The 23,877-nt window shown below is 55.5% G+C and overlaps 1 protein-coding gene and 1 long non-coding RNA gene across 2 annotated transcripts in view; one reads left to right on the top strand and one right to left on the bottom strand.

Moving 5' to 3' along the window:
• Nucleotides 1-1,020: 1,020 nt before the first annotated feature.
• LOC136323268 (uncharacterized) lies at nt 1,021-2,920 on the top strand. Its single transcript, XR_010728952.1, has 3 exons — nt 1,021-1,277; nt 1,771-1,932; nt 2,181-2,920. It is a non-coding gene; the product is annotated as an uncharacterized lncRNA (long non-coding RNA).
• A 3,012-nt stretch (nt 2,921-5,932) lies between these two features.
• Nucleotides 5,933-23,877, bottom strand: part of UCK2 (uridine-cytidine kinase 2) — a 58,582-nt gene continuing 40,637 nt past the window's right edge. The window contains exons 2-7 of the mRNA XM_066261036.1: nt 17,814-17,973; nt 16,954-17,050; nt 16,135-16,277; nt 9,943-10,040; nt 7,468-7,516; nt 5,933-6,470 (exon numbers count right to left, since the gene is read on the bottom strand). Coding sequence (XP_066117133.1) covers nt 6,331-6,470; nt 7,468-7,516; nt 9,943-10,040; nt 16,135-16,277; nt 16,954-17,050; nt 17,814-17,973 — 687 coding nt within the window. The 3' untranslated portion in view covers nt 5,933-6,330. The remainder of the gene's footprint in view (nt 6,471-7,467; nt 7,517-9,942; nt 10,041-16,134; nt 16,278-16,953; nt 17,051-17,813; nt 17,974-23,877) is intronic.

Below are 23,877 nucleotides of genomic sequence, written 5' to 3'. Positions count from 1 at the left end.
CCCTCGAGAGGGAGAGAACGGGGTGCTACATAGACGTACCCACACCTCGAGAGGGAGAGAACGGGGTGCTACATAGACGTACCCGCACCTCGAGAGGGAGAGAACGGGGTGCTACATAGACGTACCCGCACCTCGAGAGGGAGAGAACGGGGTGCTACATAGACGTACCCGCACCTCGAGAGGGAGAACAGAGAGCAAGGTCGGGAGGCAACGTCAGAAAGGGGCATAGCTATGAATTTTCTAGACTTAGATGAAACACACAGACCCAGCCAGTCAGGAAGCACCTGTAAGATAATTAAAAATAAAGCCACGGCCTGACCTGTGGTGGCGCAGTGAATAATGCGTCAACCTGGAATGCTGAGGTTGCTGGTTCAAAACCCTGCACTTGTCTGGTCAAGGCACATATGGGAGTTGATGCTTCCTGCTCCTCCCCCTTTCTCTTTCTCTCTCTCTCTCTCTCCTCTCTAAAATGAATAAATTAAAAAAGAAATAAGAATGAAAATAATGCCACATCACAACATTCCATGGCAAACTGAAAAACACCAAAGACAAAGATAAGTATTTAAAAAAGAAAAAAGTAGGAGAAAGCAGAAAAAAATGTTAAAAATGTTGAAAGAATACACAACTAAATTATCATTCAAAAGCGAGGGTAAAATAAAGACTATTTAAAAAACAACAACAAAGACTGTACCACTAACGTCTACGGTGAGCCCCCCAGGGACTATGATGGCCGGCTTAGGGAGCTACTGCAATAGATTGCAGCAATAGAGGGTCAACTCCTACCCGTCCAAGTGAAGGCTTTAATAAAGATTTCCCAGGAAAACAACAAAAAAAGGAGATCGCAGCAGTAGTTAGATCTCCAAGGGCACTGACAGCTCTCCTAGAAACCCTGGTAACTAAGCCCAAAGACATCAGTCCCCCTACACACACACCCCGCAACTCTCCTGCTGAGACCCAAGCCCACCACTAGGGGGCAGACACACACCTTAGCCTCACTTCAGAAGCCTGCCCACATCCTAGTTTGGGGGGAGTCAATTCACTCCCTCCCCTGGTAATGCTGGAGTAACCGCATTCCTTGCATACTTCGCAGGGCTGCTTTAACGACCGACCGGAAGAGGCAACGGTGAACGTTGACTGACAGCTGGAAAAGTCTGACGCGAACATGGCAGAGAAAGTGGGAAATTTCAGGAACTGAAAACAGGAATCTTGAAACATCTGGGATTGTAATTGCCTTGCATGAGAATTCCAGGCTTTTCAGGAGGAAACCTCGCCATAAGGTTTATATATTATTGACTTCATTGGGGGTCATGACATCGGTCAATAAAATGCCACAGGTCTCAGGCGCAGTTCTACAACACGCCATCTGTAGGGTGCATTGTGTGTGTTCGCCACCCCAAGTCGAGTCTCCCTGTCACCACCAGCTCACCGTGAGCTTTGATGGCGAGGCCTCTGGCCCGGCACAGCCGGCACTGGGCAAACACTGCCCTGGACTCCAGGCCTTTTCATCCTGGCCCGCCTAGGACCACTGACCTGGCCCAAACAGGTCCCCACCTAAACGGGGAGGGTGTGCAAAGTGTGTTTGGGTGGAATCTTAGGCTATCTGGTGTTATTTTAGTTCAGTTTCGTGGGAAAAATAAAGAACATATAAGTGTATGTATAGTAGGTATAATAGCCCAAGAGTTAGCAAGCAGGTGGGTGATTTTCTTTTGTCATTGTGTATTTTTAAAAAAATCTTAATTACCGTTTACATTCAATATTATTTTGTGTTAGCTTCAGGTGCACAGCAGAATGGTTATTAAACAGTCAAGTCCGTTACAGTGTTTCCCAGACAACACCAGTACCCGGCAAGTGGGTTCTCTTCCTTCTGGGTTTTAGAAAATGACCTGTTTCAACGCTGCTTTAAATGGAAATTAAACACCTCCTCAGTGCCAGGTGATTGAAACCCGTCTCCCCGCCCCTTCCTTACAGGGTGGCTTTCCCACATCCCAGGCCCCTGCGTCTCCTCCTCCTCTGCAAATCCTGGGCGGGTCCCAGTGGGTCCCCTCGCTTCCAGCAGATGCAGCAGCAGCAGCAGGCAGGCCCCTCCCAGCTGGGGAGCAGACACTGGCTCTGCGCATGGGCCGGTAGGACGGGGAAGACCAAGGGCCTCACGGGCCTGCACTTTGTCCCCCAATTACAAGGGAGCAGAATGGAGTTCTGAGCAATGAGCAGAGTTCCCGGCAAAGCCTCCAACTCCAGAGGTGGTCAGAGGACAGGGGTGGCCCAGGAGAGAAGAAAGCAGAGCAGAGGGGAGCCTGGATCAGCTCAACCAGCCGGCACAACTACCACCTCTGTGACACCACGCAAGCCACTTCCTCCCTGACTCATCACCCGCCTGAAGGTGACAGGCCGACTGGAACCAGCTCGGCAGTGGCCTCTCAGCAGCCCAGGGGGCCCTCTCCTAGCTGGGTCCGCAGGTCAGGCACACATGGTGTGAAGAACTGCATCCCTGCAGTGAGGGTCATCAGGTGCCTGAGAGGCAGGGCAGAGTGGGTGGTGACTCACAGACAGGGACATGGGGATGTCGCGGGACTGCTCCACGGGCAGCAGTGACACAGATGCACCCCCCTTTGGATAATGACACGTGCATGCCTTCACCTGGAGTGGCTCACAGGTACAATAAAGGTCAACTGTAATTGAGGTTCCATTTTGGTGGTAGCTGTGGACACTGAGGAAGGGGTAATGACAGGCCCAGGGAAGGTGGTGACGCCTGAGGATACGGCCTCAACGGAGTGACCTCCAGGGGAGGTTGGGGCCAGATGTCCAGGGAACAGGAGCCCCCGGAGACCTCAGCCCGGTTTTCAGGGGTGAAGGAGAAATGCCCACGTGCCCTCACCCCACAGGGTCCAGGCGGGGACTGCAAGGCCGAGCTAGGACGTGTGGAGCCACATCCACCTGGCCTCAGCCAGGCGCTGCCCTGCCCTGGTCCCTGCCACCCGCGCCCTCCCGTCACCTCGGCCCCCCACACGCCCAAGCACCACAGGAAGGCAGGGGTGGCTTTGTTCGCTCTTTATTTACAGTGAAGTACAGAGCACGTGGTCATTTCTGTAACTGTGGACAATCAAGACCAGGCAGGTGGTAGAAGGCAGGGGGGAGGGGCAAGCGACTCCAAAAAAAAGAAAAAGAAAAAAAGGCCCAGAGTCCTGATCCAGCAGCCCAACCCCGCCCCCCAGGCTGGACGGGCTATGCTCCCGCCACCTGTAAAAGCAGCAAGGAGGCGGAGGCCCCCAGACAAGAGATCAGAGGGGCTCCGAACTCCCAACCCCCTCCTGCCTATTCTCTCCCTGGCTCTATCCCTACTCTGCCCAGAGTACAAAGACGAGGGGAAGGATACAGCCTGCCCTTGCTGCCCAGCCCGCACGCAGGTGACAGCCCCCACCCGCTGACCCAGTGGCCTAGCGAGACCCGGCACCCAGCCTGGCCCCCAGACGAGAGCCCAGAAGAGGCGGGAAGCCAGGGTGCCTGGACCGCTGCCGAACAGCCAGGACCAGAGCAGAGCAATAGGGGGACGATTGTTTCTGAAGGGTGCACGGCAGTCCCTGCCCTGTCACCCCTCCCTTGGCCTGCCCCTCAGAGATCCTGCTGTCCAACCACCACCTGAGGGCCCACCCCATCCGCTCCAAATCCAAGGATGTCCGAGGTCACACCACTTGCGTCGTCCCTGTACCCACGACTCCCATCTCGCTCCTACTGGTCTCAGGCAGCCCCAGAATGAGATGCCCCGTTAGCCTGGTGGGGTGCAGGGCCTGGCCTTCCCACGACACAAAGCGTCCGTGCCTGTGGCCTGCACAGCTGACCTGTGGCCTGCACACCCGGGAGGGGAGGTAGGGAGGGAGAAGCCAGCCCCGTGGGCAGCTCTGCAGGAGACCCCGTGAGCATGACCACTGCAGGCTCAGCTCCGGCCGCCGGCCCCCGATGGCACGACACCCAGGTGACTCGGGTCAACACCCAGATGACTCGGTCGTGGTTTACGGCCTGATGACTCTCCAGGGGAACCAGAGATCCTGGTGGCTCTTAAATACCAAGCCCAGGGCTTGTCATACAGAAAGCTCCAGCTTGGCCCCTTGGTTAGCTAAACGCTGGGCTCGCCAAGGAGGATCAGAGTTTCCCCACCCCTTCCTGGCCCCGGACACGGGGTGTCCCATGACCAGGGGCATCATCATCAGCACTGCCCAGGAAGGGCGGCCCCAGACAAGCCACCAACAGTCGGTGATGGTTTTACCAGGAGGCAAGGCAACCTGAGCGCCGCTTCCCAGCTGGACCGGGCCGCTGGGAGACGCTGCGGCTTGGTCCCAACACCACAGGTGGATGAGGCGGGGCCGGGTTAAGTCAAGGCTCAGAGATGAAAAGAACGCACCTTCCAAGGCAGTGGGGCAGACAGCCAAGGCACTAAATGGTTTGGCACCTGGGAGCTTCAAGTAAAGTGGTGTGCTGTCCACTGATGGACAGGGACGGGCTGCCCCTGAGCACACGGGCCCACCAGAGCGTGAGGACCCTGCCTCAGGCCTGCCATCCACCCTCCGTCTCAGAGCCGCCCGTGGAGGACAGGAAAACCAGTGACTATGGATTCTGAAACACACACTCAGAGCCTCCGTCCAGAGAGCACCGGCTTTCAGAGCAGGCCCCGCCGAGCCCCTGTGCTCCAACCAGGCGGCCGCGGCCGTCGGGGGCTCCCTCCGGGGCCCGGGGCCTGGTCTCCCTGATGTCTCAGGGGTGGCAAAGCTCTGTCAGGAATTAGGTTTGACTTTCTGAAAGAGCTAAACAGCGTTACAAGTCAAATCGAGTCCAGAAAAAGGGTGGTGCTGAGTCACAGGGGACGGAGGGGGGGCTGGACAGCTGACAGGGACAGATGGCCTGCACAGCCCGAGCGGGCAGGGACAGCATCAACAGGGGAAGGGCCCCACCAACCTCTGAAAGGCATCAGGCGGGCAGCTGCAGTGGACATGCTGAGGGCGAGCCACTGGCCATCGGGCAGTTAGTTACAAGCTGGGGCATGGGACTCCGTCATCAGACCACAGCTTTGCCTCGCCCCCTGCCCCAAAGTCCTGCACCCACCCCTCCTCTAGCAAGACTCTTCAGGAGTCTGTGCTTCTTCCAAAGAAGCAAGCTTTTGCCAACAGGGAGACCCCCTGGGAAAGCTGAAATTCTCCACCCCAAGTGTTTTCAACCCAAGACTCCAGTTCATGATCTAAATTCTCCTATTTCCTGGTCTCCCCTCCACGCAAAGCGCTGCCACACCCGGAAGACAGCCTTCCCATGACCTTGCTGCCGAAGGGGCTTGCCACCCCCTCCCTCATCTAACAGCACACCCCCCACGTCTTAGAAACCAGAGCTGCCGTCCCCTGCGCGGGCAGAGCTCCGCTGTCACCCCGTGAGGGGCTGCCAGCTGTCCTGCCAGCGGAAGTCCTCCCCCAACACCGGACTGCAAGGGACCACTGTGCACTCCTCGGGGAGCCCAGCCCACGACTTCCCGGGAGTCACACGTCCCGGCCAGGGACCAGGGACAGGCAGCTCTGGCTTTGGAGAGAGCGAGACCAGGTGAGTAAGGAAGGAGTTGTCGAGCGCCCACCCGGAACACAGCCAGGGGCAGGCGGGCGTAGGGGGGCCACCATGGCGAGAATGCTGAAGATGCGCTCTCCTGAGGGCGGCAGGAGAAGGTGGCCCTTCCCTGAGTTTGGTTTTTCAGTTGAGGTCTTGCCTAATTTCAACTTAATAAAAAATTAAACATAAAAAGGTCAAGGAGAAAAAACGAGAGTCTTCTCATCGACATATCATGAAGCTCCATCTCCAAAGGCCCATCCCGCAGGCACTCAGAGCATGAGACAGGAGCACCCTGCGTTCCAGCCTCCCAGGAGGTGCCAGCCGCCCCCCCCCCCGAACACGGAGGGCCACTCCCCCCCCCCCCCCCGGGAAAAACTCCAGCTCCAGCCCTCAAACATCAATGGCAGGCCTTCCTGCACAATGCTAACAGCTTTACAGTATTTGTACATTTCACAAAAATAGATCCTTTTATATATATATAATATATATATATATATGCATGTATTTATAACTGGTTACACGTTGGCTTCATAATTAGGCATCACCAGTAGTAGTAATAGAAGTAGTAGTTGGCACAGTTCGTCACGTAAGCTCGGGTCTCAAGGTCAAAGGCATCTCATCATCTCCGTTGCTGTGTTCTTAAATAAGCAGAGTGTCACGGGAAACCGTATGTACAGACGGCCAGAGTCCCCTGCCGCCGCCGCCTCCCGTCCCCTGGAACGGGGCCCGGGGTCCGAGGGAGACGCGGGGTCAATGCGGCCGGCTGCTGGACTCCGAGGCCTGCCTCTTGCGCGCAGGGGTGTAGCCGTTGAGATAGCCGTTGGTCTGCCGCTTTGACGGCCCCCCGTTCAGGATGTCCTGGATGTGCTGAACGATGAGGTTGATGGCCACTGCGGGGCAGAGACAGGCAGGGTGTCAGGGGGGCGGCCATGGGGCAGGCTCGCTGTGTGTCTGCACGAGTGGGGGCTAACTCCACCTCACATGGCCTCCCTCACTGCAACGCTCCCAGAGTAACCAACGACAGGCAAATGCCTGGGACACACAAAGCCCTCCATAGACGGGCTTCTTACCAGGCAACCCCAATCACAGAGGCGTGAAAGCAACCAGCTGAAACCCTGCAGGTGTGAGCGCCGGCCCGTCAGTGAGCTGTGACCCCGTACAACTGGGAAACCTCCCAGCTCCCCAGCCCAACCGGAGCCACCCCATGGAAGATGCTCTCCTCCAAAGATAATCTAACACGGGACTCTCCTTCCTTACCATTAGCAACAAATTATGCAAATGATTAATTAACATCACCCAGAATGGACAGAGACATCCACTGCTTTCTGGGGCGATGCACCAAAATAAACAACAACAACAAAACGTGTCTTCTGGGTGTTGTCCAGACTGTACAAACTCAACCCAATTGCGGGGACACAAAGAGAAACCCAACCGGAGGGCCATTCTACAAAACACCCACCGTCATGAAAAAGGAGATCGTATTGATACTGTTTCTAGAAGGTGATGCTGACATTGGGCTGTGAATAAAAATGTCCTTGTCTTTATGAAATAAGACAATAAAGTAGTCACCGTGGTGACTAACTCCCAAATGGTTCGGCAGAAATAGAAATGTTTTAAAAAGGGAGAAAGGTTAAAAGAAATTACAGTATAATTATAAAAAAGAATGAGAGAGTCTTTCCAACACCTGATTTCAGGCAGAGAGGAACAGCCCACGTGTGTGCCCAGTACACACACACACACACACACACATACGCACAGGGGCCTGTGCAGGTTGGAAATTCCCATCTGTCACGACAGCAGCCTACTGGGGGGGGTCAGTCACCGTATGGAGCCATGTTTGGTCACCACCACAATCTGCCCCCAGGTAGAACGCCCATGGGGACTTACCCAGATTGTCTACACCTCTAGGAATGATCACGTCCGCGTATTTCTTTGTCTGCAGAGAAAAGATATTTACAACGCGTTAAAGAGGAGGTTGAGAGAGAGAGAGAGAGACCAGCCCGAACCCCTCTCCCAGAACAGGGGAAGGGCCAGCAGCTTTGGACTTCAAACATAGTAATTTTTTTTTGCCCCCTTTATCTAAAATATTATAAATCGGCTTTTCCTTGAGTTCTTGTTATCACCGCTCAGTTCAGAGCCTGCCCAGAGAACATGGTCTTCGAGACCAGACCAGCTTCTCCACCATAAGGAAAAGTATGAGTTAGTAAAACCCACACTGAATGGGGGACGTGGTCCACCTTGGGGTCCTCCCCAAAGGTCTGGCCAGCACAAGGGTTAACCCAGAAGAGGTCATCCCCATGAGAGACCACAGCCCTGGCTCTGTGATGACACTATTTTTCTTAAAGGGTATACAGCTAACACAATCCTTTTTTTTTTTAAATTTACTGAGATGTTGTGGACCTTTTTCCAAAGGACTTGTGTCAAGGTAGGTGTATAGCCTAGGTTTACGGTAAGATCACATAAGCAATGTGCTGAAAAAGGCACACCTTTAACTCTGCGCAGTGTCCCGACTAGAACGGCTGAAATACAACTGTGTCAGGGTCCCCATCGCAACCCGACCTGGGCAGACAATAGACAATGAGGTCCGAGCTCCTGGCTTACACGGGAGGAACCCGATCTTCCCCGAGTACACTTGTGGGAACAAGCAGATAACACCCCTAGAAAATGTGCAGAACCCTGAGCTCCATCACAACCAAGGGAAACGGCGGAAAACGGGCAGTTCACTCTAACTGACGTCCGAGAACAAATCTACTTTGTGTTTTGATGGTGACGTCGGCGAGCGCAGAAGCGTTCCTCGGGTCGGCGGACGGACAGACGGATAGAATTTCATGGCCCCGCACGGCTGCACTGCCCTCTTCCCAGAAACCTAAGCCTGTAACCCAATCCCGAAGGTTACTTACTCATGCTGACTCAGAGGCCACCTAACCCTGATCGGAAACAAAAGTCAAGTCTGTTCTGACGCAAGACCCGCTCACAGGCTTCAAGAAACAAAGACAGCTTGGGAGCGTGTTTTTCCAGGAAAGGAGACAGGAAGAAGCAGAGAAATAAACGCGGACCTTGGCCCCACTCTACACCTCATCTCCACGTTCTCAGGGACCCCAGCCCCCCGATGGACATCACCCCGAGCGGGCAGAGTCCTGCACTCTCCCCTTCTCGAAGCTCAATGATAAGCCTTTAGGGGGTCAGACCAGAGTTTGGTCAACCTGGGAAAGACACAAGAGATGGGTGTGGGAGCCCCATCCCTCCACTGCAGGCTGACCCCCGACACCTCGTCCCTGGTGGTCTCCCCTCAATATTCACTGCCTTTAAACCCCAGGAAGCTGAGGGTGCTTCCTGGGCTCAGAGCTGTTCTGAAGAAGCTGAGAACTGCTCCCATCCCCCGACCTCCCTTCTCTGAAAGCCCCATCACTCGCGTCTCAGCTGCCAGATCGGAGAGGTCCGTGCCAGGGCGGAAGCACAGAAGCTTATCCCAGGCATGGCTCCCTTCCCGACGGGCATGCGTCCAGGCCAACACAAGCTCCTGGCGAGCAGGGCCTGGCCACAGTGACAGGGGAGGGTCAGAGGGAAGACCCCAGCAGCTGAGGCCCGGGGACCCACCCGTCCACCCAACCACGGGCCTTTCCCAGATCCAGACGGCCAAGATACCTAAGACGAGATGAGATACCCCTTCAACAAAGGGCTCACCCCCAGAAGACCAGCAACGAGAAGCAGAGCTTGCTGGGACTGATTAGAACAAACCCAAGTCCCCTCTCCCCCAGAAATGAGAGGCAGGACAGAGCCGGAAGACACCAGGGGAGGAGGGACAGCAACAGAGCCCCCCGTGCCCTCCCCCCCCCCCCCCCCCCGTCCTCAGGATGGAGGGTTGACACTTAAGAGACCCGTGAGCAGCCCTGGCCGGTTGGCTCAGTGGTACAGCATTGGCCTGGCGTGCGGGAGTCCCCGGTTCGATTCCCGGCCAGGGCACACAGGAGAAGTGCCCATCTGCTTCTCCACCCCTCCCCCTCTCCTTCCTCTCTGTCTCTCTCTTCCCCTCCTGCAGCCAAGGCTCCATTGGAGCAAAGATAGCCCGGGTGCTGGGGATGGCTCTGTGGCCTCTGCCTCAGGCGCTAGAATGGCTCTGGATGCAACAGAGCGACACCCCAAGATGGGCAGAGCATCGCCCCCTGGTGGGCGTGCCGGGTGGATCCCGGTCGGGCGCATGCAGGAGTCTGTCTGACTGTCTCCCCGTTTCCAGCTTCAGAAAAATACAAAACAGAAAAAAAAAAAGAGACCTGTGAGCTTCGAACCACGTACAGATCTTTGTGTGTGTGACGAAATTTTAAATTCCACATTCAACAACAACAAACCAAGAACGCAGCTCACCGGCAAGCAGAACTCCTCAAAGGCGGGCTTAACAAACGTGATGTACTGAGAAAGGATCTGCTCCAGGTCCCTGCCTCTCTCGCTGATGTCCCTTAGCACTGGAAGAGAAGGAAAAACCGGAGTCAGAGATCATGCTGGAGCCAACACATGTTCGCCTTCACACGAGGCCAGAGGGGCCCCACGCTGGGTCCTGAGACGTGACCAAGAGCAGCTCCCGGTAGCAGCTTTTAGGGAAAAATCAGTCCCGTTTCTATGACATGCAGCAGTATAGTCTGGCCACGACATGATGCTCTCTGAGGCAGAGACTGTCCATTGGGCTTCCTGGGTCAAGCAGCGTTTGACCCCACCCAGTAAGCTGCAGTGTGAACCATTATGGGGCCAGCTAGTGCGAGAGAGCTCACAGCAGTCGGCAGGCTGGCCCACAAGGTGGCGGGGCTTCCTGGAGAAGCAGGCATGTTGCCGGGACTGTCCCCTGTACCTGTGCACAGTCCCAGGACCCTCTGCTGAAGTGCCTGCCCACCTGTTCTCACCCTGCTCCACCCCCCACTCCAGGCCCTGCAGAGGAGAAGCAGGTGGGCCATGCCCGCTTGGCTCATATGCGGAGGAGGTTTGCAAACAGAAAACCATGGTGTCGGGAATGACGGGCTGGCCCCGGGGAGCAGCCCAGATGGAGCCAGAGTCCCCGCGTTGCACTTCCTCCTGGGCCGTGTTATTCAGGAACATTCCAACACCTTTTTAAACAGCGTCTTTTATCCAAAATGGAAAAGGGTCTGGCCACCTAAGGGACCAGAATCCTGGGTCCACCACGGTTCCCTGGTCTCCCCAAGCCACTGCATCCCCAAACTCAGCAGTGGGCATGGAGGGTGAGTCTATCAAAGCAGCCCCTCCCTGCAGACGTCACTGTAAACCTTAGTAGCACAAGCTGTGAAATCTTTCACCTCATCCCACCCATACCCCAAACTGGCATCCCATCCATCCCCCTTTCGGCGGCCCCTGGAGCCTCCCAACCGTTCTCAGGTTACAGACTCAAGTGTGGGGTGAGACCCACACAGACTCAAGTGTGGGGGTGAGACCCACATCAACAAACACAGGGGGCCCTGGCCAGTTGGCTCAGCGGTAGAGTGTCGGCCTGGCATGTGGGGGACCCGGGTTTGATTCCCAGCCAGGGCACACAGGAGAAGCGCCCATCTGCTTCTCCACCCCTCCCCCTCTCCTTCCTCTCTGTCTCTCTCTTCCCCTCCCGCAGCCGAGGCTCCATTGGAGCAAAGATGGCCCAGGCGCTGGGGATGGCTCCTTGGCCTCTGCCCCAGGCACTAGAGTGGCTCTGGTCCCGGCAGAGCGACGCCCCAGAGGGGCAGAGCATCGCCCCCTGGTGGGCGTGCCAGGTGGATCCCGGTCGGGCGCATGCGGGAGTCTGTCTGACTGTCTCTCTCCGTTTCCAGCTTCAGAAAAATACAAAAAAAAAACCCCAAACAAACACAGAGAATACTTGTGAGTGGATTTCTGGAAAGCCATGACAGGACAATCCTGTTCACGCACACACATGCGAGCGTGAGCAGGGGCAGGAGAGCAGGTGTGTATCGTAGCAGTGACCCAGGCTGGCCCAGGGCCAGTGATACCAGGTGGCTCAAGTGTGGTCAGGACCACAGTCCAGGCAGGAACCGCCACTGCCATCCCCGACTTTCCCCAGCTCCTCAGTTTACCAAGAGCCCTTCCCACATGAGCTCCGCAGATCCACAGTTAGTTGGTCCCTAATGGCCAGGACTTGCCTCACAACCCCTCGGACTGCCCACCCAGCCCAGCACGGGCTGTCCCCAGCCAGGAAATGACCTGTGCCTTGAGGCATTATAAAAAGTTTTTTTAAAAGATTTTATTTATTCATTTTAGAGATAAGAGAGAGAGAGGGAAGGGGGAGAAGCAGGTCGCATCAACTCCCATATGTGCCTTCACCAGGCAGGCCCAGGGTTTTGAACCGGTGACCTCCACGTTCCAGGTCGACACTTTATCCACTGCGCCACCACAGGTCAGGCATTTTGACCCCGGCTCTGCCCTGGCCACCCCAGCTGTCCCACAGGGCTCCATGCCACCGGTTCTCAGAGCTCTGGCACGAGCGGTCACCAATCCTTCACACGTCTCCAGATAAAGGCCACACAGGAGAGGAAGCCGGAGCAAAAGGCTATCTGAGCAGGGACAAAACAAACACACCTGCTCCCGGCAGCTCCGCTGACAGCCCTGCGGGAGCCGACACCCAGGCGTTTCACAAGACCTGCTCTCACCACCACGGACGCGCTGGCCCTCAGGGACCTCCGTCCTCGCCCAGCGTGCGCTCACACTGCCATCTGCCCACGCCTGCAGCCCCCGGGGACTTGCACACTTGACAGCTCTTCCTGTCACACGCTGGAGGGCGGAGCAGGCAGGGACAAGGCAGGGAGGTCACCCTGACTCTGCGCAGAACCCCAGACGCAGCTTTTCTTGCTCTACCATCCAGAGCAACGGGGGCAAAACCGCTCCGGAGTTAAGTCCTGACCCCCCCCACCCCCAACAATGGGCTCTGCGGCCTCAGACAAGCGTACCCCACCTCTGTGACGCTCACATCTCCTCACCGCAGGACAGATGGACAGTGGTGGCCCCTTCCGCACACAGCTGTTGCTGAGGGATGCAAGGTGATGGGCACAAAGCTCTCTGGCACAGTGGCTGGCACAGAGCTCGTGCACAACAAGCCTGCGCTCCTGTGATGACAATGGCGACAGCAGAGGCGGGGAGCTTCAGGACTGGGGGGCCCAGCTGAGAGCCAGGAGCTGCACAGCAGCTAGAAAGGTGGGGGTTGGGTGCAGTGCAGGAGGGGTCAGCAGAAGACACACACACACACACACACACACACACACACACACACACACGGAGGACGGGAAGACTCATCCTACCATTTCTACCCTGGAACAGGAAACAGGAAAGGGTCAGAATGTCACCCAGACACTGGGAACACAGAACATCTAAAGGCACATCCACGTCCTCTGCCCAGCGTCCTTCCATGGGGCTGTCACCATGACCAGGCTGGGAGCCTCCCCCATCCAGGATGGCAGCACAGGCCAGCAGGTCACAGCTTCCTCCTCGGCCGTCAGGACACAGGGCCAAACCAAGGACAGAGTCTGAACAAGCCCTTGGCACGTAGCACAAACTCCAGGGACTCCACGCTGGCAGCTGTCACCATGACCCAGCATGACTGTGCCAGGACAGGCCCAGGCAGAGGCGGGTCAAGGGCAGGACACCGCACGCCCACCTACCTTCCCAGCGTGGCGTCCACCTCGGCCCTTCCAATGCCACCGCGCTACTTCTGCTCAGCCAAAGCCACGGGCACGACGCGAAAGGACCCAGAATAAACACAGAATGTTGAGTCAACTAACTCACTTTAAGACTCAGTGGAGGCCCTGGCCGGTTGGCTCAGCGGTAGAGTGTCGGCCTGGCGTGCGGGGGACCCGGGTTCAATTCCCGGCCAGGGCACATAGGAGAAGCGCCCATCTGCTTCTCCACCCCTCCCCTTCTCCTTCCTCTCTGTCTCTCTCTTCCCCTCCCGCAGCCAAGGCTCCATTGGAGCAAAGATGGCCAGGGCGCTGGGGATGGCTCCTTGGCCTCTGCCCCAGGCGCTAGAGTGGCTCTGGTCGTGGCAGAGCGACGCCCCGGAGGGGCAGAGTGTCGCCCCTGGTGGGCCTGCTGGGTGGATCCCGGTTGGGCGCATGTGGGAGTCTGACTGTCTCTCCCCATTTCCGGCTTCAGAAAAAAAAAAAAAAAAAGACTCAATGAAGGAAATGGGTTACTCAAGCCAAAGACCAGAGCATCAAGGCCGCTGCGCCCTGACTCTATGGGAACTGGGCACAGAGTAACAGCAGGAGAGACAACAAGGTGGTGTCGCAGGTCCCTATCTGGGTTCTTTCTGGTCCTCAGATCCACAGCGGGTGAGACTGAGTAACAGGAGGACCCCATGGGCGGACAGGAGGCCGCGCGACTCAAAAGCAGGCTCCCCTCCCACACGAGACTGTGGCACACAGACAGATAAAACTAGGGAGCTAAGTCTGCAGGAATGTCCTCGTGCCCAACAGCTGCTCCTGACTAACCCCCCACCCCCACCTCGTTACCATGCACACTCCCAACCAGAGCACATGCCAGGCATGCCCAGATTCCTACGTGGACGGAGAATGAATGTGCAGAAACAGCGGGTGGAAAAGTCCCGTAAGACCGCCAGGGAAGGGACTTGCCGGTGGGTGACACAAGCCAGCATCGGGAAGGCGGGGCTGGGGAGCCCATGGAACCCCCAGGGGGCCACCATCCCCACCTTTCACCCACTTCACAAAAGGGAGGATTTTGTCTTCATCCTCCACCACAACTATCTGCTCGGATGCAAAGCAGAGATTTACCTGATTCCCAAGGACAAAACCACGACAGCCCTTGTCCCCCTCCTCCGGCACTTCCATGCCACCTGCGGGACTCACGGTGGCACCAACCCTGAGAACCCATCCCCACAGAACAACATCTACCACCTCGGGCCAAGTGATTTCCAGTCAGCACCACCAACAGTCCTCGACCAACGGCTGCGCCGGGCATTTTACCCGCATTACGCCTCCCGTGTCACGTCTGTCCCGGGAGGACCAACCGCCACCATATGACCAACAGGAAAACAAAGTGCAGAGAAGTTAAAGTGGAGTCTGCCCGAGGTCACCCAGCTACTGAACGGTGGAACCAGGACTTGAGTGAGTCCTCTCCTCTCGTGCCTCATGCTGTGCTGTGTCCTTAACGTGCACGCTAACACAGCCCCGAGACAGAGCCAACACAGGCAGGACCCAGGTTTGGGATCTAAGGTGGTAAGCCGGGCACTAGGGCAGATGCATGAGGGACTGTCGGGCTGGGCCTCAATCAAAAAAGGCCACCAAACTCCTCCTAGACAGAGTCGCGACCCTAACAACCTGTCTTCTAGCAAGCATCCAGAAAGGAACCGCACCTGGGAGGTCACGAGAGCCGCCCGTGTCGCAAAGCCTGCTGGATGTCTGCGGAGACAGAATGCAGACCCCCAGCCTTCTCCATCAGAGAGCTCTGTCCTCCCAGACCCCTACATCCCAGTCCCAGCCCACCCACCCCCCGCCGGAGCAGAAGTCAAACGCCAACCAACAGCAGGGCTCCCGGGAGTACTTGGGAGGCAAAGCCCAGGGCTCGCTTCTCCCCACTCTGCCAGTTCCACAAGGAGTTTTCGCAATCAGACTATGGAACTGAACTGGCTGCGGGTTTGCTTCATGAACCAGGCACGTTTCCCAGACGCTGAGGTCAGGAGGCTCTGAGCTGGAAAACTCACCAAATCTGATCTGCCAGGGGCTGCTCCGTGATAGGGGAGCCGACCTTGTCATTTCCTGCATCTCCACGCAAAGCCCGAGTCAGCTGTTCACGCCTCACCCACTGTGAGGACAATGACAGGCCCGCCTGTAGTCCAGATAGTGAAACAAACTTCACACAACCCCCTCCTGTGTGTGTGTGTGTGTGTGTGTGTGTGTGCGCGCGTGCAAGTTTGCACTGCGCACCTCTGTGGGTTGCCTCTTTTATCACAGCCACTACATCCGAGTTCCAGCCACCTCCTCCATGCAGCCTCCCATGCTCTCTGCTAAGTGCCCTATAGAGCTAAATTCAGGCTCAGCTCCCAATCCATGGGTAGCTGTGTCTATAGGACGCCGGACTACACTCAGGGAGGCCCACCTTGAGGGAACTACCAGCTTTGCTCTGGAGTCAGCAGGACAGTGACAAAACCTAAAGCTTTCTGGAAACAAAGGGACCAGAGAAAGCTGGGGGGTGCTGCCGCCTCAAGTGTCCTACCCACAGTTCCCGTCTTGACTATGATGCCTGTGACACCCTCACACAAGGATCTGAGCATCGACCAACCAGACATTTTCCCGGCAAACCCAGAACATTCATGTCTTATTTCATCTCCGTGAGTTCACAGGCTCTTTTGTTGACACATTAAGTGATTGATACTTTCTCAAATGTCACCAAATATTTGGGCATCAGGACATCCTGGGACCGAACTGATGCAGCTGGATCACATGGCCGGCCACAGGGCCATCTCAAGAAGGGCAATGGCTTCAGACCCAGGGAGGAGTGGGGGGCCGGGTCCTGTCACAAGCCACGACAGGGCCACCGGAGGCTTCACACACACACCTCTGCGGGAGAGCCGGGTGTCCGCGTCGGTGTCCACGAACAGCTTCATCTGGAACAGGTCTCGCACCTCCTGGGAGTAGAAGGCCAGGATGCCCTCAAAGAGCACCACGTCCGCGGGGTAGACAGTGACCGTCTCCTCCTTCCTGCAAGCACAGAGCAGGGGATGGGCTGAGCAGACGGGCGCAGCGAGGAACAGGAGTCAGCAGCAACGGCAGAGCGCCTGGGGGATCCCCCTTCTCAGACTTAACACAGGGCTGACGCAACCCGACACAGCCCTCAGACCCCAGTGAGGACCCAGCAAAGGGGGGGCAGGGTGACAGCCAGGGTGAGGGTCTCCTCTGCCTGGTCTGAGCCATCACCATGAAGCAGAAACAGAGGACAGACGTCCTTATCCTTGGAACAAAAACACCTGCTGCTACATGGAGAATGGGACAGACAAAAACAGGCCCTCGTCGGGAAGACGCCTGCAGGGATTGTTCCCAGGCCTGGCATCCTGGGAACTCTCCAACACGGGCTCACGGTTTCCTCTCAACCACCTCGTTCCTCCCCCAGCCCTGTGGCCATGGAAGGGAAGGAGGAAGGGCCGGAGGGAGGGAGGGCCGGAGGGAAGTTCCAGCTACCCCTTCATGAACCACCCCTTTCAGGTAACTTGTCTAAACTATTCCAAGAAGTGCCCAGGTGATGCCCCGAGCCGTGTACACCCAGAGGCACCCTGGCTGCTGTCACCGTCCTTCCCGGAGGGCTGGCTGTGGGCAGGGGCGAAGGGAGGACAGTGACTGGGAACCCGCGGAGCAGGGATGCCACGAAAAACTCACTCACCGAGAATGAGAGACAAAGTCATACACGGGAATCTGCACGGTTTTCCCTTCGGTGATTTCTTTGAGAGTTTTGAAGATGAGTTCGTTGTCAAAGGCATCTGAAGGAAACCAAACCACTGAAATGTTTCTTCCCTTTGAAATGATTCCCGCCCCCCCTACCCACGCACAGGGCATACCTACAAACCTGTATCTCACACCCTGGAGAAGCAGACCTCCCTTTACACACACCCCCCAACAAGTAAACAAATTTCCACCCAAAGCAGAATGCAAACCAATGTCTCAGAACGTATGAAGGAGGCTCTGACAAGTGGATTTCTTTCCTCCTTGCATGACCGTCCTTCCCTGGCCCAGAGCACCCCCTCCACCCTCTCAGCCCAGCGGCTGTCCTGGACACGGGTCCGTGTCAACCCAGAAAGCTGCTCATAACCTGGGGGCGGAGGGAGCAGGCACCATGCCCACAAGATCCGGTTCCAACAGTTAAAGAACCCGCAGTCGAAGGGGCAAGGGTCGTTCAGGCGGCCACCCCGGGCCCATCTCCCTTCTGCTTATCCGTGAGCTTAACACCCACCCACGTGTGTCCGCACAATGTGGGGTGGCGGGGACCACGAGACAGGCTACTTTAGGGCCAAGAAGACAGGACAGCCAGGGTCGGTCGGTGTGGCCGGTCTCAAGTAATGGGCTCCCAAAGTCACCCTCGTTCAGGACATATCTCCCCCCAGAATTTAGTTGTGATGTTGCAAAAACACTCCTTCCACAGGAGCCCCTCCCTCAGAGCCCTGCAAGGCACCCAATCCAGCCCCAGATGGGAGACTAGGCAGCTCCTCCGTCAGCCCACGTCACGCCTTTGACTCCCCAAGTCACCTGGGTGATCGAAATTGAACTGGCCCTTCAGGGCCTTGGCCTTCTGCTCCGAGGTGAGGACGCGGTAGAAGCTGTCCTGACTCAGGATGACCACCTGCTTCTGGCGGTAGTCCACCTCGTTCTGCCCCAGGAGCTGCACGATCTTCGCACAAACGGAGGACTGTGAGGGGAGGAGAGAACCGAGGAGTGGAGGGATGCCCAGCCCCACTGCGCAGAGGCACGTCCTCTGCAGCCAAAGCTTCTGGAGGAAGAGCCAGAGCTGGCCACTGTGTACGATGGACGAGAGGGCGCACCTGCCGAGAGGGAGTCGGGGGTCCCCATACACAACACAACCTGCTACTCTAGGGTCATGACGTGAGTAGGCATCCACGGGACATCACGCACCTCCCTCCCCGCCCTCCACCCCAATCTCTCTTATAGCAACAAAACCAGCAAGCACAGCACCAAGCTCAGCTGATTCTCAAGCGATTCACAGGAAAGCCAAGTCTTGGCTGCTATCCCACCCCTGTGGCCCCCTCAGGCTCCAGCCCACAAACCCTGGACCCCCTCTACCCTCACGGTGAACTGGGCAGCCTGCTCACACACGTGGAGCCGGAGGGACCTGGGACATGAACGTCACCAATGCCTACAGCAACTTCAGGGTGTCCCAACTGAGAGTAGGGAAGCTATTCCCAATTGAACTCGATCCTCGGGGGTTTTGTTTAAAATGGGCCAGAAAAGTCTAGGTCACCACCAAATCGGGAAATCAGGCACCCAGAGCCACTGGTGTGTGCACGTTTGAATGTTCACCCAATCCGAGGAAGGGGGGGGCACTGAGCCCCCACACTCTGCCACAGATGAGTGGTCATTTCCTGACTTAATGCCCTCCGTCGCCAGCTATGTCTCTTTCACTTCCCCCTAGGTGTCTTCTTCAAACGGAGGAAAAGGTGCTTCGAGGTGCCCTGCTTCCGTAAGAAAGGAAATGAGCCCTGGCCGGCTGGCTCAGTGGTAGAGCATTGGCCCGGCCTGTAGAAGTCCCGGGTTCAATTCCCGGCCAGGGTACACAGGAGAAGCGCCATCTGCTTCTCCACCCTTCCCCCTCTCCTTTCTCTCTATCTCTCTCTTCCCCTCCCGCAGCCAAGGCTCCATTGGAGCAAAGTTGGCCCGGGCACTGGGGATGGCTCTATGGCCTCTGCCTCAGGTGCTAGAGTGGCTCTGGTTGCAACAGAGCGACGCCCCAGATGGGCAGAGCATCGCCCCCTGGTGGGCATGCCGGGTGGATCCCAGTCGGGCACATGCGGGAGTCTGTCTCTCTGCCTCCCCATTTCTCACTTCAGAAAAATACAAAAATTAAATAAAAACAAGAAAAAAAAAGGAAACGATTCATGAATGACTAGGGTTTAAGTAGGCAGTCGTGAGCGTCCAGGATGCTACAGCAGAGAGAGGGAAGACTGAACCTAATTATAGTCACAACAAGAAAAATACCAGAGGATCCCCCTTATATGTATGGCGTCTTGATCCGTCAAAGTCACAGAAACAAAATGTGGAGTTAGAGGGTTCCGGGGGGGCCTCGGGGACGGGGGTGATGAAGAGATGTGCAATGGACATGGTTTCACTTTTACATGGTCTCATGCTAGGGCTCGGAACCCAAAGCTACTGAAAGGTACACCCGAATATATGGTTCAGGCGGTAAATTTTGTTACGTACATCTGGCCACAATTAAAAATTAGGATAATCATTGTATCACGAGAGTCCACGTGCCACAAGCAGTTTCTTAGGCCAGGTATTGGGCCCCTCAACATTTTTAAAAGGTCTCGTTTACTTATAACCACCTCATATGATAGAAATTATTATGATGCCCATTCTACAGATGGCGGAGACCAAGGTGAAGGAGAGGTTAAATAAATCACTCATCTGAGACAAGGGTCAGTGGAGCCAGGGTTCAGACCCAAATGGTCAGATACACACATAACTCACCTCCCGGGCAAACTGACCAGAGCTTAGTTTTGCGTAGTAGTCTCCATATGCAGTGCAATGTGTATCCCAAATATAGCCTGTTCGTGCCCCTCGAACACATTATCTCTTTTTGTTTTGTTTTGCTTTTTTGTACTTTTCTGAAGTTAGAAGCGGGGAGGCAAACTCCCACATGCGCCAGACCAGGATCCACCCAGCATGCCCACCAGGGTGCGATGCTCTGCCCATCTGGGGTGTTGCTCCGTTGCAGCCGGAGCCATTGTAGTGCCTAAGGCAAAGGCCATGGAGCCATCCTCAGCGCCCGGGGCTAACTTTGCTCCTATGGAGCCTTGGCTGTAGAAGGAGAAGAGTGAAATAGAGAGGAAGGAGAGGGGGAGGGGTGGAGAAGCAGATGGGCACTTCTCCTATGTGCCCTGGCCGGTAAGTGAACCCGAGACTTCCACACACTGGGCTGATGCTCTACCGCTGAGCCAACTGGCCAAGGCCCGAACACATTACCTTACGGGGGGCAGCTGGGAAGAAGTGTTGATAAGGCAGCTAGCACTGTGGGCTGCTGTCTGAATATGCAGTGAAGACCAGGTCAATATCAGGTTATCTTCAGAAAAGGAAAAATCACATGAAAACTTCCATAAAGGGAATACATAATTTCTTCATCTGTGATACGGTGTTTTGAAGACCCGACCTCATTTAATGCCACTACAACAAGATGTTATTAAGCTATATTTTTTTAGTGAGGAAACAAACTTAGAGAATCAATCAAGTTCAATGACTGGCTCAAGATCCCACAAACGAAATCTCAAACCAGAGGTCTAACTTCCAAATGCACCATTCCCGTCACTATTCCAGAACTGAAGCCCCAATATTTTCCATCAATTTATTCCACACCTAGAGAACATGGACGGGGTGAGGAAGACAGAACAGGGAAGGAATTAGACATAGGGTGCTATGCTGTCCTATTCCATCATTAAAGTCAACGTGTATGTGAAATTTCATAGAATTTCACATAACCGAAGCCGGGCAAATAATTTCTATATTAAAAGGCTAAAAGAGAACCCTCGCCATGTAACTGGGTTAAGAGCATTGTCCCTATACTCAACGGTTGAGGATTCAATTCCTGGTCAGGGCACACCCAAGTCGACCAATAAACAAACGCATAAGTAAGTAGAATAACAAATCGACGCTTCTCTCTCTCTCTCTCTCTTCCTCCCTTCTTCTCTCTCTTAAATATAAAAATAAATTCTCAAAAAAAAAAAAGCCCACACTACCTGTTCCAGGTATTTGAAACCTAATTTTGAATTATATTCAAAAGAACCCAGCTGTTAAAAGCCCAGTAACTATGGGCCCAAAGAACTCTTTGCCATTCAGAGAACAGGCCAACAGTCTGCTTTGTAATCAGCCCGGTCCCCAGAAGGGCTGAGGAATGTCCTGGACCCCTCCTCTTCCTCAGACGCTTCCCATTTGGAAACCCCGGGAGCAGTCAACAGGCCGTCCTGCAGGTCATTCCCAGCAGGACAGCTGTTGAGCCCGCACAGGTTCCCACACCGCCCCGGGAAGTATGTTTCTCTGAGAACGATTCTCATGTAGGCAGCAGCTCCGACCGCCCGACACCAGCCACTGTGCCTCTCCAGCGTGTGCATTCCAGGATCTCAATCCTTAAGACCCTTGCATCCCTTCCGACATGACTGAATGAACGGAACAGACCGCAAACAGGGCGGTGAGCCCCAGCAAGCCTCTTGGGAAGAGCCTTCCACTCCAGATCTCACCACAGACACCTGGCCGAACCCAGCTGGACAGCTGGGAGCAGCGCAGCGCAGCCCGCCTGTGTCCCCAGGGAGAGGCAACCTTACGTATGTGGCCCGTGTCAGAACCCCACACCAAGCTGTCAGTCCTGCTGCGAGGGCTGCTTCAGAATCAGAGGGAGAAAAAAACCACACAGCCCAGGGTTTAAAAATAGCCAGCGGCCCCAGGTGAGGCATGCTGACTCAACCCTCCCCCCCTTCCTCCAACCCCTCCGGAACGGATGGTGAATGTCAGCGGACACCTGCCCTGAACTCACTGCCCTGCGGCGAACAGGGTAAGGAGGCCAGACACCTTGCGCAGAAAGACCCCACCCAGTTCCCACACTCTGGGACTACATACAAGTCGTCACTTCAATGACCCCTATTTCTCTTTCCCTGTCACCATCATTAAGAAACACACTCCTAACCTCTACAGTGTCCAGCATGGCCCCTGGGGCATGACATCACTCATTTGAGGACAGGAGTGGCCCCTCTATACAGCTCAAAAAGCTCTAATTTATATGCACCAAGGCCAGTCATTTGCCCTGGGGTTGGTGGAACAAAGCTCGAACCTGCAGGGTTCGATTCCCCAATCAACCCGGCTGACTGTGGCATCAATGGCAGAGGTTGTCAGCCAATGCTCCCCTGGGAAGATTCCAGCATCCAGTCTCAGGTCCCAAATAGCCCCAGAAACCACGCATTGCTAAGTGGGTGTCCTAACTACTGCCAACACATGGGGCACTTTCTTCGACATCCGTGCGTGCACACCATGTTTTCTTCTTCCCGAGGCGACACGTCACAAAATGCATCACTCCATTTTTATCATCGTTTCCGGAAGAATTCCCCCTGGTGCTGTTTCTCTGTTCACTCCCATCGCACACTATCGCCGGCTGGCACGCAGGCGTGTCCCCTTTATCAAATATCCTGGTTAATAATTGGCATGCAGGACACACAGACTCCACTGATTTTTAGAGACTTCTACTGGACCCAGAGACCTGGGCTTCACCTACTGTTTTCCAGGTGGAGAAGTTTCTAGAGCCCACAGTGTGCTCCAGGGTCTTCAAAGTGAGTAGCAAGTGTGCAAAGGTGCCATCCAAGAAAGGTTCTGCATTTTGACAGACATGCCCCATGAACTTCTGGGCAAGATAGATTTTTAAAAAAAGGAAAGAAAGACAGAGCCTGACCGGGCTGTGGTGCAGTGGATAAAGTGCTGACCTGGGACACTGAAGACCCAAGTTTGAAACCCCCCGAGGTCAAGGGCTTGAGTGTAGGCTCATCCGGCTTGAGCATGAGCTCACCAGCTTGAGCAAGGAGTCAGTCACCCGCTGGCTTGAGCCGTGACTTGAACCCAAGGTCGCTGACTTGAGCAACGGGTCATTGACTCAGCTGGAGTCCCCAGGTCAAGGCACATGAGAAAGCAATCAATGAACAACTGAAAGTGACACAACTGTGAGCTGACTTCTCATCTCCCTTCCTCTCTGTCCCTGCCTGTAGGTAGGTAGGTAGGTAGGAAGGAAGGAAGGAAGGAAGGAAGGAAGGAAGGAAGGAAGGAAGGGAAGAAAGGAAAAAAGGGACAAAAGCAAGATGAACAAAAACTACCCAACTGCCACAACGTTTTAAAAGACAAAGCGGGTTCTTCAGAATCAGGCTGCCACATAGGACCTGCCTTGGCTCCCAACGCTACCACGGCCACACCAGCCCCATCTCAGGCCACTCAACCCCTCGGGTAGTTACTGTCCTTTTCAACTGTGCGTAATGACAGATCTTCATTCCACAGATGGGCTAATTAATATACATAAGACCGTGCCTAGGCCCTGGCAGGTTGGCTCAGTGGTAGAGCATCAGCCCAGCGTGTCGAAGTCCCGGGTTTGATTCCCGGTTAGAACACACAGGAGAAGCACCCATCTGCTTCTCCACCCTTCCCCCTCTCCTTACTCTCTCTCTCTTCTCCTCCCACAGCCAAGGCTCCACTGGAGCAAAGTTGGCCCAGGAGCTGAGGATGGCTCCGTGGCCTCCGCCTCAGGCGCTAGAATCGCTCTGGTTGCAGCAGAGCAACGCTCCAGATGGCAGAGTATTGCCCCCTGGTGGGAATGCCGGGTGGATCCCCGGTCAAGCACAAGCGGGAGTCTGTCTGACTCCCTGCTTCTCAATTCGGGGGGAAAAAACCCCCACAAAAACCAACAACAACAAAAAGATTGTGCCTAACACAAGATCCATGTTCAAAACAAATAATGCTGTTCTCTAAGATGACTTACATCTCCATTCATAGAAATAGTTCCCGGATCCAGTCCCACTGGGGAGCTGTTTACCCTGCAACTCTGCCGAGGACTTCT

This window comes from Saccopteryx bilineata, chromosome 2, assembly GCF_036850765.1.
Source record: "Saccopteryx bilineata isolate mSacBil1 chromosome 2, mSacBil1_pri_phased_curated, whole genome shotgun sequence".
Taxonomy (NCBI): domain Eukaryota; kingdom Metazoa; phylum Chordata; class Mammalia; order Chiroptera; family Emballonuridae; genus Saccopteryx; species Saccopteryx bilineata.
Note: the sequence above shows the minus strand (reverse complement) of the source record. Positions and strands in the feature narration are given on the sequence as shown.